Source organism: Buteo buteo, chromosome 24 (assembly GCF_964188355.1).
Source record: "Buteo buteo chromosome 24, bButBut1.hap1.1, whole genome shotgun sequence".
Lineage (NCBI taxonomy): Eukaryota > Metazoa > Chordata > Aves > Accipitriformes > Accipitridae > Buteo > Buteo buteo.
In genome coordinates, this window is record NC_134194.1 from 14,866,209 (window position 1) to 14,881,309 (window position 15,101).

A 15,101-nucleotide genomic window follows, 5' to 3' on the forward strand; every position below is an offset into this window, starting at 1 on the left:
GTTCAACTGACTTAAGTATTCACTGCAGGAATCAATTACTTTCATGTTGTGGAACACACCTTTTTTAATTGAAAAAAGATGTAATTTTACAAGAAATTATTTCTCTGATCATCCATCTCACTGTATTGTAGGAAGATCAGGGTTGTACTTAGTTTAAACATAAAATGAAGAGCTGCTAGAATCCTCAACCTGGCTGACCTAATTAGAGCCCTCCTCCTGTTCCCTATAAAAGGAAAACTGCATAAGACTCAGTGCCAGTGCTTTGAATAAATTTTCTACACACAATGGCTGCACTTGCTCATGCTGGCTGTTAAGAAGTAAAAATTTAAGTTCATACTGAGCTGCTTAAATGGTACCACTGGGAACAAACGAAAAGCATAACAGGATTCAGAGCCACACGTGATATAGGGCTTGGATTAGCGTTTTGGTTTCAAAGGTCAACTGAGCTATTGCTTCTTCCAGTCCATGTGCTCTCTGCAGACAAAGGGACAAATGCGCAGTTGAACTGCAATAATTTCCTAGGCTGATATAATTCCTTCTATAGTTTGAGGCAATGCCTGAAATGCTGGTGGAAACGGAGCAGGTAAGGCTCTGGATATTTGCATTAATAGATTGCTGCCACGCTTTGATTACAGAATCTAGGGGAAAGGAAACAGGAGGGGAGAGAGAGAGAGACTTAATTATGCTTTAGTCTCTGTGAATTACAGTCTGAAATGTTAATTTAATGAGCGGTGCATTTAGTCACCCAGTGATGCATTATGCTTAAATGAGTGTGGTATGCACTTTGATAATTTTTTTGTTTATCTATTCCATACGTGTTTCACAAAGTGAACATAATGATAATAAAGAAATTGAAAATATAAGCTAGAATGCTACTGAATTCAGTGTAAATATTTGAGAGAAAAATAGACTAGATTCTGTTATGAGGATAAACTACAATAGGTTTTGTGACTGTTATACTGGTGACAAAAATGTGCAAGTCTTTTACAGGCCATTTTATGGTTCTAGTTTGAGGCTGGTTTTAATGCTGACCCTATTTTCCTCTTGCTCTAAACCTGGAGGGCAAAACTTCTATTTCCACTTCGTTGTTTTTGTTACGATGTACAGTGAGCTCCTTCAGTCTGTGTGGGGAGGACAGGGTGTGACATGAGAGGTGCTTGGAGTTGTTACTGTAGCTCTGCTCAACAGTTCGGTATTTCTGTGTAGATTTTTCTTCTGAATTTCAAGTTATGAATTGCTGGTATTTTTAATAGAATTCTAAGATTAATGACAGGGAATTACATGTCCATAGCTTATTACAAGGAAAAATGGGGCATCTGCATTCCAAGAAGGTAGAAACCAGGTAAAGTGGTTTATGTATATATGTACTTATGTTGTCCTGCAACTGCCATGTTTTTTTGCCATAAGTTAAGTTCATTTATTATACTATTTGATTCAATTTTTAGTTGATTTTCTGATATCTCTTTAACTGTGTGTTAACTCCTGTAGTATCAGCTGGTTTTTTTCCCTTGATTACCAGTTAAATACTATTTTAATTAAGTCAAGCTGAAATAAATTTATTAGGTGAAGATGTCATTGTGAACATAGCTAAAATAACTCTTGGCTGCTAATTCTTATACATCTATTTAACTTTAGTCCTGTTGCTAAAAACAGTGTTAGGTATCCAGTCTTTGCCTTGACGTGGGGCAGAAGCATCCCAGAGAAAAGCTTTGTGTACAGAGTCGTGATACTTCAAAAACTTGCATTGAAAAAAAACACAACTGTGTCATCTTGTAAGTGTAACACTATATATATGGGATGAGTACTACAAGCAGTGGTTGTTTCTGAGAAAGTCCCCCCCTTTCCTCGTGGTCTTCAGCAGTTGCTTTTATATAAAGCTGTGGGTAAAGGCACTTTGAAAATGTGCAATTTTGTCCCGTGTTCTCACAGGAAAAAGAAGCAATTTCTGCTGAACACGTGCCAGAGCCCTGCTCCGGGTAGCTCTTGGCAGCCCCGTGAGGTGTTTCGGTCTAAGGGCCAGCTTTCCCTTCGCCCGCAGCCAGCCCCGCCGCTGCCCGCTCACCGGTTCCTCCGTGCGGCCGCGGTGCCGTTCCCCCCCCGACGGTCCTCGCCGCAGCCGCTCCCCCTGCTCGCTCGCTGCCCGGAGCGCCCCCCCCCCCGGCGGGGCGGCGTGGCCGGGGCCGGCCCTGCGGCGGTGGAGGGAAGGCCGCGGGGGGGGGGGGGGGGCAGCGCACGCCCAGGCCCAGAGTTCCTCGGGGACGGCGGTTGCGGTCCGGGGGCGACGGGGGAGCGGTTCCCCGGGCGGGGGCGAGGGCGGAGAGCGCTCCGTCCCCTCGGCCCCGTTCTTACCGACGGCGGGGGCTGGGCCCGTCCCCCGCATTTTCTCTAAAAGGCTTTTGCGTGTTTTCTGTCCGTTCGGCCTGCCCCGGGGGCGGCGTCCGTCCGTCCGCCCCCCCCTTCCACGGCGGGTGCTGACGGACCCGCCCGGGGCCGGGCCGAGCCCGGTCAGCGCCGCGGCGGCTGCCGCCCCTTTAAAGCCCCGCTCGGGCCCCTCCCCCTTCGGCGCTCCTCGGCCAATCAACGCGCGGCGGCGGCAGGCGCTCTGCGGCGGCGGCGTCCCCGCCGCCCAATGAGGGCGCGCGGCGCACGACGCGCCCGCCCTCCCGCAGCGGCAGGCGGAGGCCGGCGGGCTGCGCGGCGCAGGAGGTAGGCCCGGGCCCCGGCGGGTCTCCCCCCCCGCTCCTCCCCAGCCCCGCCGCCATGGTCGGCCGGGAGAAGGAGCTCAAGATCCGCTTCGTGCCGGGCCGCTGCGAGCTGGTGGAGGTGAGCGGCGGCGCCGGGAGCCCCGCCTCTGCGGCGGTTTAACCTCCGGGTGCGCCGAGGCGGCCGGGGAGGGCTCGCCCGCGGCGGGCTCGGCCGTCCCTGCCCCTCGCAGGGCCGCGGGGAGGGGAGGGGGTGGCCGGGCCGCCGCTGCCGGGCGGGGCCGCTGAGCGGGGTCCCGGGCCGAGCGCCGGGCCGGCGGCCAGGTGCTGACGCGCGGTGCGGCGGCCCGGCCCGGCCCGGCCCTGCCCGGCGCGGCACGTTGGCCCGCGCCGCCCGCCGGGCCCCTCCCTTGGGGGCTGTTTCCGTCGCCTCTTTGCCCCCGCTGGGCTGGGGATCGCCCGCCGGCTCGGGGTCGGAAGGACTCGGTGCCCCCGCGGCGTTCCCCTCGCCCTGACCGCCGTGGACGGCGTTCCCGCGCCGCAGCGGTCTGCGCCTGTGAAGGCCGCTCCGCTGTCGGACCGCTCCGGCTCAGCGGGAAGGTTTTAACCGGGGGGGGAACGACACACACCGGCCGCCGTGCGGGAGTTCCGCCGGCCGCTGCCTGTGCGGGCTCGCCGCTTTCTCTTGCCGCGTTTTGTCGCCCATCCCGTCCCGCAGGTGCAGCGTTCGGCTGCCGCGGCCGGGAGTCTCCGACGCGGCCGCGACACGCGTGGCGGCTTTCTGCCGGGGCTGTGGGCGGCTTGGGCTGCCCGCCCCTGGCCCGGAGGAGGCCCGCTGGGTTTGCGTTTGCCGCTTGTTTGCGTTTGCCGGTGATGTCACGGCCGAAGGAAGAGCTGGGTCTCGCGGCCCCTTCCCTCGAGCGACTTTTTTTTGTCGTCGTGTTACGTTGCGAATCTGCCTCACCCCAGTACCTTCCGTTTTCAGCGGGCGTTCCTTAGAACGGATCGGGTTTGAGTTCACCGTGATGTGTCAGATTCGGTTTTTACGTAAAGCTTAAAAAGTACCTGTTTCTTGGTTTTCACCTTGAAATGCATCACGCTTTACTAATTCTGTAAATTACACTCTTATTTTGTATGTCGGTAGTGTCTGCAAAGTAATCTTGGCCCCCATAAGTGGTATTTTTGAATCTTACAATGTTGTTGCTTGCACATTTTTATGTGGATGGGACTGCTGAGTACAGCCCTGGTTTTATTAATTTTTAGTGAGCATTGAACGTCAGATAAAGCAAAATGAAATTGGGTACTTCATTGTAAAACTCAAAATTATGCATTTAAGTAGCGTTATTGAAGGTCAGTTGCTAAGAGAATGTTTTGCACAGTTGATGACTCTGAACATGATTGCCTCTTAGTTGAGAAACACGCGCAAAAGATTTGTTAGCAGATGGGCTAATCTAAACAAGAACTTGCGCTTAAGCCTATAAAACTTGCAGGCAAAAGGGTAATGCTTGAGTTATTCTAGAATGTCTTTTATTCTTTACATGTAGCAACTGTCAATAGAATTACTGCAAATTCCAAGTGTACTTCCTTAGCTTGTTAGGACAAGAGTTAAGAGCGGTCTTATCTTTTAGTTGCATCACATTATTAATACTCTAACCATATTTAAGAAAAAATAGGTAAATTAACAGAATTAAAAAGATGTTATGCCATATGTGGTTTCGGTTAAGTACTGATACTCCTAGATAGTAGCTATAGATTTTTACTGCCTCCTCTTCTATAGGACTATGATTAATTCTTTGCAAGACAAAGCAAGTAACAGGAATTAATTTTTTAGCTTTGCTAACTATTAAAGGCAACCTGGTTGCTACACTGAAGTATATGGTGCTGTTAACATGTATTCACTTGTCTGTGTGTAGACAGCTGTGAGGCAGCAGCAGTAGCTTCTGCAAGTCCGTGAGAGCATTTGCAAGCAGCAGTGGTGGGAACATGAAACCTCAGAGGTCCTTTGGACTCAGAAGTTCTGTTGTCTGTAGTTCCTAGGTCTGAGACAGAAATGCTGTTGCAGCTCAGTGGCGTTCTGGAAGGAGCAAGGTGACATACAGGGGAAAACAGTTAATCTGTGCAGGTTTTGTATTACCAGAATGTTTAACTTCTGGCAAGGCGAAATACGTTTAAACTGGTAGTCACTTTGCATTGAAGTTGTGGAAAACATCCGTCACTTATCGTGGTTTCCCAGGAACAAGTGACTACAACCGATTAGTCTTGCAGACAAGAGCAACAGGATGCAAACTGTACTTTAACTTGGTATAAGTTGGGATTGTGTTCAGTTCAAGCTGTGCTGCTAATGTAACATCCTCTTTATGATGTGTAGAATAAACGAACTTAGATGAACGATGTTTGAAAATGTCAGGTTTTACAAATGACGTGTGTTTTTTTTTTGTTGGTCACCTTCTACTTATTAAAGGTATCCTGTGACATTTTTAGAGAACCTTTCAACTCTGTCTTCTGCAGCAAGTCTTTGATATTTATTAGTGGGTACCTTCTGGCTATAGAAGCCCTGATAATCTGTCCTATGATGCTCTGTCCAGCCTTTGCTAAGATAAAAAGTATATAACAAAAAAAGAAAATAGTACTGGCATGTTCCTGTTTATGCTTTTCAGAGAAACGTGGGCAGCCTTAAAAAAAGTAAACAAACTTGTGTCCTGAGGTCAAATTGACTGTAAAGATAAAGGTAACTTTTTAAAATGTCATTTGCTGTAGTCTTGTCGTTTTTGGGAAACTGTCCAGATATAAATTACTAATTTTCATCCAGTACTGATGGGAATGAGTTGTCCTCTGCCTGAAGATCTAGAGTTGAGGAAAATGCATGCACTGTGCTGGGAACTTTAAGCACCTGTTTTGGGATAGGCTGTTTCCATAATGCAGCTCTGCATATACACTTATGGAACAAAAGCTTTTTTAACTTTAAGGGTGAAAGACAGACAGCCATTTGGAAGCAATTTTTGTTGCTTCCTATGCCGCAATCAAAAAGTAGTGGTCTGTTACAATGCTGAAAATGTATGAATGCTCAGAAGTGATTGGGCTATTTACATAGTAGGGAGCATTTACAAAATTCTAATCAATTATCACAAACTGTCCTTGTGTATAAAGTGGTCAGGAGACCCAATATTTATGGAGTCTGCATATCTGAAGTTTTGTTCTGTACTGGCATGTAAGCATATGCTTTTATTTTTGTTCTTAGCAGGCTCTTGTTCGTGATAAGTGCAGAAGGAATGCATGAAAGGACAATAAAGATTGCACAGACAGACATGAGTCTTAGTTTGCTGCCTTGAAAACTTGATGGTCTAGTGAGCGGTGGAGAGGAATGAACTTTGTGTGAACAGACGTAGACAACTGTCTCAAGTACTGAAATGTGCAGTAGCTGAAGTAAAGCTTTAGTATGTTGTATAGGTTGAGAGTTTAAATTACCAAATCACTTTCAGATGCATTTTGTAAAACTGAGAAGGGAGCTATATCTTGGTTTTACTTATTATTAGGCTATTGTGTTACATAATGATGAATTACTGTTCTATTTAATAACAAAATTCAACTCTTCAATTCTTACAGTCGTTGTAGGTAGGCCCACAGTGAGTTGTGTTGTATTGCTGCAGCCTCTAACAGGCACAGTCTATCGAAAATTATTTGTTGAAGGATGTGGACCCTAAATGTTACATATTTGGGGTCCATTTTCAAAAGGAGTTCTTTCCCTCGTTTCATATTGCACAAAGTTAATCAGATTCTGAGTGAACTTAAAATTCTGTCTTCATTAGTAGTTTGGTTTGTTTTCTCCTCTTGTTGTGGAAATAAATGAGTTTCCCATTTAAGTTTTGTTTTCATTATCTTCAAAAATATGTTTAAATACTTGACTAGGTACCATATTGGTGCTCCCAGATGTTTGTGTTCCATGAGACACTCCAATACACTAATGTGGCAAGGAAGGCTATTCAATACAGTAGCACTGACTGTAGCCTTGTACGCTTTCTAAGAAAAAACAGTAATAAATAGTAGTAGAAAGAAATTTTTTCCTGTTCTCACTTCCCTAGGAAGATGTTCATATTCCCAGTAGGCGAGTTTTGATTACTGGTGCCACGGGACTTCTTGGCAGAGCTGTGTTTAAAGAATTCAATGAAAATAATTGGAATGCAGTTGGCTGTGGATACAGGAGAGCTCAGCCCAGATTTGAACAGATTAATCTTCTGGACTCTATTGCAGTTCATGACATTATCCATGATTTTCAGGTAAGTTTCTGTAGTGTGAAGTAGATGGATAAAGGGTGCTTTATACATCTAGTAATCAGCTGATAGTGCTGTTCTGATACTCAGTTCATGTGGCTTTAGTGGGGCTAATGCTTTGGCAGAGCTCTGAAACATTTATGGGTGCCTCTTCTGCCACATCTGGAGCGTAGGTTTGCTCTGTAGATACAGATAGTTCTGAACTTTGCTATCATCACCATGGGCAGCCTGCAGGTAGCAGATGTACGTGTCAGCACGCTTGCATTGATAGTTGAAAGAAAAAGACAAATATGAGTTGTTGACATAGTCATATGAATCAGTTCTTTTCAAGTTGAAGAATACTTGAATACAACAGCAGTAACTGTGTGTCTAGTGTGCAGTGCAGTAAGAAGTTCAGTTTTTTCAATCTTAACTTGCAAGGGGAATATATAAAACCTGAAATGAATACTATACAACACAGGGCCATTTTATAAAATGGCTTTGAATATCTTGTTAATAGTCTGCATATGTCAGATAAGCCATGTGTAAATGGCTTATCTAAAAATAGTTTGGCTAATGTGGGGTTTTTTAAGTACCATTATGGGGGTGTGTGTGAGATACATTATTATATTACACAGAATTAAAAAGAAAAACCCAAGGAACAACTTCAATCTTGCTGTAAAATCAATGCTACTGAAGATCATAATGGCAAAATTAATGATTAATCTTTTTGGTATCTTGGAGCAGTATGGTCCTATTTTACTTCCTAAAGAAAACATGCTCCTCAGAATGCCATGATTAATAATACTACTACTTTTATTACTTCTCACAACTTTGTGAAATGCCTTTTTGCCTGAGGGAGTTCATCGCTAGAGTTAGGGTGGAACTGCAATCTCTTGATAATGTGTGTTGTTTAAAATTAGTCTTTAATTTCCAGCCTCATGTTATAGTGCATTGTGCTGCTGAGAGAAGACCAGATGTTGTAGAAAGTCAACCAGATGCTGCTTCTCAGCTCAATGTGGCTGCTTCAGGGAACTTAGCAAAAGAGGCAGGTAAGGAGACCATCTAATAGATTTGGTTTCTTTTTAAAATAGTGCATTTATTTATAGAGGGACATAAATATGAATAAGTTACTCAAAGTGCTGAATGTCATTTCTATGATAAGTGTGCCATCAATCCATTTTCTGTAAGGGTAGCATGCATGTCTATGTGAAGGATTAGTGAAAAGACAAAGCAGTGGGAATGAATGGGGCTAGAAGATGAGGTCCTTTGGAGATTTGTTTAAAGGTTTATTGGGATTTCAAACAAGGCATGAATTAAAATAGACTATGTATAAACATTTTATTCCTAGCTGGAGTTGGAGCGTTTCTGATCTACATTAGTACAGACTATGTATTTGATGGAACAAGCCCTCCTTATAAAGAGACTGATGTACCAAATCCCCTGAATTTATATGGTAAAACCAAACTGGAGGGTGAAAAGGCAGTCCTGGAAAATAACGAAGGTAAGAATACACTCACACACTTCTAATAGAGACTTTCTATTTTTACTTAGTTGCATATTAGCTTAATATACTCCTAAGTCAGTGGTAAAGTTGCAAAACCATGGAAACGAGATTTAGAAAGGAATGTGATTAGGATTCATTCTCCTTGCTCATAAATGATTCCTATTGCTTATAGGTTGACTAAAGGTTTATTTCTTACTTGTTACGGTCTTCATTTGTGTTACTAGTCTCTGCTGATGGACATTCACAAGCCTTTGTCTACTGTGCATCAACTATTCTAAGGAAGGCTAAAATACATCATCAATATATTGTAAGGCACAAGCTTTACCACACTTTAATATATAGCTGTTGTTATTTGGAGGGATGTGTTGTACTTGTTCTAAATGTATGTTTACTCTAGAGGGAAAAACAGACTTGTGATTCAATAATAATGCAGATAAAATCACCATAGGCTTCTGTTACTCTCTTGGGTTTTTTGCTGATCTCCTGTTTTGCTCTCATTACGTAAGCCATCAGGCCATCCATTTTGTTTTTAATCACCCAGCTTACCACACACACCAGATTTCCTGCTTGTAAAACTTTCTAAAGGGTTAGTAACATATTTCTGGTTTTAAGCAACTAACTTTTTATTTTTTTAATTTATTATTTAAATCTTTTCTTAATGGAAATTGGCATTCAAAATATACACTCATAATTTTAAAAATTCTACTTAATAGGGGAAAAAAGCTTGGGGCTGAACACGGTCCCTTGCATTTAAAACTTATTTCTTGTATAAAAGAGAGGTTTGGTTGTTTCTAGTTAGTATGCTGTCAGTCTCCATTCACAGATTATAACGAAAGAAGCACTTCTATTTTCTTAAAGAATTTGAAGAAAATAATCTCAGTGCACTTGCAGAAGAGGCTTCTGATCTGTTGTCGTGGTTTAACCCCAGCCAGCAACTAGGCACCACGCAGCCGCTCGCTCACTCCTCGCCACCCAGTGGGATGGGGGAGAGAACTGGAAGAAAAGTAAAACTAATGGCTTGAGATAAAGACAGTTTAATAGGACAGAAAGGAAGAAAATAATAATAATGTTAATAATAAAAATAATATGACAATAGTAATAATGAAATAATTGAAATATACAAACTGAGTGATGCACAATGCAATTGCTCACCACTTGCCAACTGATGCCCACTTAGTTCCCAAGCAGTGATCTGCCCCCCCCCCCCAGTTTATATACTGGGCATGATGTCAAGTGGTCTGGAATATCCCTTTGGCCAGTTTGGGTCAGCTGTCCTGGCTGTGTCCCCTCCCAACTTCTTGTGCCCCTCCAGCCTTCTTGCTGTCTGGGCATGAGAAGCTGGAAAGTCCTTGACTTGGTATAAACATTACTTAGCAACAGCTGAAAACATCAGTGTGTTATCAACATTCTTCTCATACTGAATCCAAAACATAACACTATACCAGCTACTAGAAAGAAAATTAACTCTATCCCAGTTGAAACAAGGACGCATGTTGATGTGATATTCGTGATGTGATTCTGTTCTGCCTAACCAGAGAATTGAACAATTGATGAACTAGTGTGATGGTCTTTCAATAAGTAAATATATACTTATTTGAATACTTGAAAATGATAGGCCTTTAATATAGGTTTGTGATTACTAGTAAGAAATAGACTTTCTAAAAAATACTTGGATAGGAAAAGTCTTATTTAAGTAAAAATCGATTTAAAGGAAAAGTTACTCACTCCACCTCTTACTTAAATATCGTCTCTGAATTTGACTGTGATGCTGTTTGCTCCCTCTTCTAGATTGGTAATGAAGATAAGACTGCACCAAATTCAAGTACGTGTGGGTATCTTGCTAGATCCTTCCCCCAGCTCAACTATTCAGTGTTGTTTCATAACGTTTTTGAGCATGACCTGTCAGGCAGTAGTGGGTTGCAGCAGTGGTGGTATTAGCAGAAGGAATTTCAAGGTGGTGCTGAGTAAGATGCTTGAAAACGTCAATTCTATTGTTTAATACAAATATAAATATTTTACATGCATTAGTCTTCCAACCACTAATTTGCTAATATCGTATAGGTAGAATTCACCCTATCAAATGTCTGTAGTTGTGTGAAGAACTTCCCTGTCCACTTCTGTTGTATAATTAATGCAAGTATCTCCACTAATAATTCAGGGGGGTTGCGTATTTTTAAAAAAATATATTTTAGTTTGGTTAGGAGGGGATAGAAGTTATATTTAGCACTCATGCTTATAAAACTGAAAAGTTTTAGTAGGTCTTCAGAACCATCGGTAATCAGGTAGCTCTCTGAGAACAAAAGGAACGCAGTCTTTTTCGCAAATAATGAATACTTGTAAAGATACTAAAAAAGAGATAATTCAACAAGTATTTAAACAGAGGAAGAACATATTTGCTGAGCGACCAAGTAATTGTTTTTAGAGCAGCAGGAAATGAGTGTCATGTTGGCTTTTTTTGTTGTTTGTTTGTTCTTGTTGAAGTACTTCTTTCAGTCTACTTTTCTGTGAGAGTAATTTGTGTGTTATCTTTTTCTTTTTGTCTTCCTAATAGCTATAACATTTTCCTACAAATCTTTAAGAATTGCAATGATTTGGTGACTTGCACTTCTAATTTCAGGACTCTTTTTTTTTTCCTTTAAGCAAAAATATCTGTATTACTTCTAATGAATTTGTCGTAGCCATCTTGGATTTCCCCTCAAAGAGGCCTTGTGAGTCTTTATGACTGAGATAGACTAGTATAATGTATACCATCATAAAAAATCCTTCTTTTTGCACTTGTCTACTGTTAGTTTAATTTCTCAAATCACTATCTTGAAATCTAATATTGTTTACTGCTGTATTCTGTAAACCTATTCCTTATTTGTCAAGCTTTTTATTCATTCCAAGGTTCATGTCTGTCTTCTGGTAAATAATACCCTCCTTTACGCAGAGGCTTCTGGATGCTGGGTGAAAAATCTTTGTCTGTAATTGATGTCTGAGTATGGTGGTTTGTGATTGGTGGGAATTTTTGTTCCTGCTCTTACCCAGGGAAGATGGGGAGTGCTGGAGTAATCTCATAGTGCAGTTGTTATTTCTAATTTTTTTAATTTTTGTTCTAACCCAAACAGGCCTTCTTTTTTTCTCTTGCGGTGTTAATGGAAAGCTTGTTAACTTTCTGGAAATCAATGGCATAAATGAAAATAAGTTTATATAAACTTAGTGTTTATAAACTGCCTTAATTGATGTAAATTAGAATTATATTGTGAGGGCAAACATATTAATTGCATTTTCTTTGTGATCTGTAGATGCTTAATATCACCAACATACTTTTAATTCTTCCAAAACACTTTTCAGGTTAGGCTACAGCATTCATACCTATTCCTAACAATATTAATACTTTTAAAATATTCTTTCTTTTAGATGCTGCAGTACTTCGGATTCCTGTCTTGTATGGAGATGTAGAAAGACTGGAGGAAAGTGCTGTGACTGTTATGTTTGATAAAGTGCAGTTCAGTAATAAATCTGCCAACATGGACCACTGGCAACAAAGATTTCCTACTAACGTCAAGGATGTAGCAACTGTTTGCAGACAACTAGCAGAGAAGAGAATGCTGGTAAGAATTTAAAGAAACAAGCCTCTTTACGGTAAAAACAGTTTGAGTTCTTGGCTTTGTTTCTGAACAACTGAGAACTGCATATAAGCTGCATTATTTGCATTTCTGGAATGCTGGGAGGGAGGAAAGAACTAGCTGTAATACTACAGTAACTTTACATGACAGTGTGTGGATCTTCTGATATTTGAAACAAAAGTGAGTGATGGGACAGATCCTTCTGAAAGTTGTCATGTGTCTTTTAGTATACAGGAGAGAAATGCACATACCTAACTTACTTTAATATGCCTCTTACAAATTGCCATTTTGGACTAAAAAAAACCGCCATGGTGGTTGAATGTAATTCTCAAAGATGCCCTTGTTTATTCTGTTAAGAACACTGAAGTGGCAAAAAGGAGCCACTGGACTAAATACTTTATGGTGTTTATTCACCACAGCATCTTCAGGTTACCACCTTTGCAAGATAACAAATCCAACCGACCACGTTCTTGTTTTTCATACATATTACTTGGAAAAAAATGGACGATGCCCATATGGTGCACGTGGTGCAGTCAGTTTGTTTGATAGGACTTGTACATTGTTTGCAGTTTAACATTCAGAATGCGTGTGGTGCCTTTTGCATTTGTTTTTGATAAGTGAATAGTACAGAATAGCCGAGTTCCTCCTTCCCAGCTACTTGACCTTGGATGGTTGGTTGGCTCCCTCCTTTCCCTCTTGTGAATTCTACAGAATATAAGCTGTTCGTGAAAAGTCAGGACAGATGTATGTAACACCAGTTTTCAGTCTCAATCCCTAGTCAGGTGTTCTCTGAGAATGCATGAGACATTTCTAGAACATGAGTGAGGTGCTGTAACATGCCTTTCAGGATAGGATCTTGCTGGAAGATTATTTTGCATAATTCTTGCACAGGAATTAGTCTGAGGGCTAGTTAGCTGCTTTTTTTCACCTGTGTTTCCTGTTTCTTCTGTAGGACCCATCAGTAAAAGGAACATTTCACTGGTCTGGCAATGAACAGATGACTAAGTATGAAATGGCATGTGCAATTGCAGATGCTTTCAATCTTCCCAGCAGCCACTTGAGACCAGTAAGTGATGTGTTGTTCGACCTGTGGAAAGATGGATGTGCTTTATCGTTTTCGTTATAGTAGGTCTCACACTAGCTATACAAATAAGCTTCCTCTTCAGGACGATCTGTTTGAGTATGTCTAGCACAGCAGATGTATTGCTGAGGATGCTGTCTGGTATCTAACACAGGAAAACAACAGCTGCTTTGACCTGCTGAATTAGGAAGATTGCCCAGTCAGTCAGTAACCAGGTTCACAATCTGTAGTGCAATGGTATTTCTGCAGAACAGTTCCCCTTAGTCATGAGTAAATCCATATTTTTTGCTGTATTTTTGTCCTTAAAAAAGCTTACAGATTGACAGAACATTAACTTGAAGGTAGGAAACTCTAAGGGCTTTTCAATGTCCAGGTTTATTTCTGAATACATGCACTTAAGAACTTCAAATCATTTTTGCTTTGCTTAAAATACCTGTCCTGCAGATTCATTGACACTTAAGACTACTCTTAAAGACATACTGATAATTTTGCAAGAATATAACATGTAAATAAGATTTTTTTTATATCCAAAACAAATGTCAATGATTCTGAATTAGTAAAGGCTGGAACTGAAATGTGGTTTGGAAGATGGAGAGAAAAGGAATGGACAACACTAAGTTAGTCTAAATTTTTTCTGCCCTAATCCATTTCTCTTCAAGTATGTTGATCAAGACATGGCTCTGTCAATATTTTATAGCATTTTTTACATTGTGATTATAGTCATAGCGTGAAAATAGGAATAAAACACAGAAAAGTTGGTCAGTAAATGGTGAGCAGTAACTGAGTGAGAAAAATTTAACTTAAAATACCTTATGTTGCTCCGCCTGACATATCTTATGTTAAAATAAGTTAACCATAAAAGCAGCAAGCAAACAAACAAAAAGCCAACGCACAAAATAGCTGGGAGGGAGGAGGGGAACATACCTAGATAGAAAACGATGAAGGAAAACTTCTAAATGAGCTTATATAAGAATAAATATTTTTCTGTCATTTCTGGTGTGTTGGGGTTTTTTTCTGTTTATTTTTTAGATTACTGATTGTCCAGTTGTGGGTGCTCTTCGTCCGAGGAATGCTCAGCTAGACTGCTCGAAGTTGGAGATGCTGGGGATAGGTCAGAGAACGCCATTTCGAGCTGGAATCAAAGAATCACTTTGGCCTTTCCTTGTTGACAAGAGATGGAGACAGACAGTCTTCCATTAGTTTGTAACTTTTTTAGTAAAAGTATGGTATGTGGCACTTTTTTAAAAGAAAAAAAATAGTTTTGTATGAGTGTTCTTAAATTGTGACATTTATGAGTTTTCATTTAATCAGGTAAACATATGGTCTTGCACTAGTGAAATTGTTAGCCTAAAAAAAGTTCAGTGACAAAAACTGAGCCTATTTGATGTCATGAATCTTTCCTTCCATTCGTACTAGTCTAACTTAATGTCTATTTCTAGCAGATTATGGTTCTCAGTAATCAGTACCATTTGATGCTAAGAATGACTCAGATCACTTGTAGACTTACTTTTGGCTGAAATATGTTGTTGATGCTTAAGGTCTGTGCCATTGTTGTATATACCATTTCTCTTCATTAAAAGACATGGTCACTTACTTTATCACCAAAAATCTTGAGTTTTTTGTTTTTAAATTCTGACGGTGGTGTTCTTATGGAGTTAAACTGAAGTAGGTATCATTAAATGTTTGTTTTGCTTGAGCTCTGATCAAAATGTTTTTTAAAAAAGTGAAACTTTATTTTTGCAATTATCAAGTGTACTTTTTATGCTTGAAATATTTTCAGAATGTTCTGTAACTTGAATGCCTGCAGCTTCATATTTGTACAGTAAGTTGTATGCATTTGTTTTAATGGCGACATATAAAAGTTAGAATGTTGGGAAGGTGGGGAACATAGTTTTGACATGTTTGGGGGGGGGATTGCGGATTTTTTTTTTTTTTTTTTTAGTGGGGGTTGGTTTG

The 15,101-nt window shown here is 41.2% G+C and overlaps 1 protein-coding gene across 1 annotated transcript; it reads left to right on the forward strand.

The window, feature by feature from the left end:
* Window positions 1-2,656: 2,656 nt before the first annotated feature.
* Window positions 2,657-14,841, forward strand: MAT2B (methionine adenosyltransferase 2 non-catalytic beta subunit). Its single transcript, XM_075056301.1, has 7 exons — window positions 2,657-2,823; window positions 6,782-6,976; window positions 7,887-8,001; window positions 8,301-8,453; window positions 11,856-12,049; window positions 13,017-13,130; window positions 14,175-14,841. The coding sequence occupies exons 1-7, from the start codon at window positions 2,761-2,763 to the stop codon at window positions 14,343-14,345; spliced, it is 1,005 nt and encodes a 334-aa protein (XP_074912402.1). The 5' UTR covers window positions 2,657-2,760; the 3' UTR covers window positions 14,346-14,841.
* The last annotated feature ends 260 nt before the right edge of the window (window positions 14,842-15,101 follow it).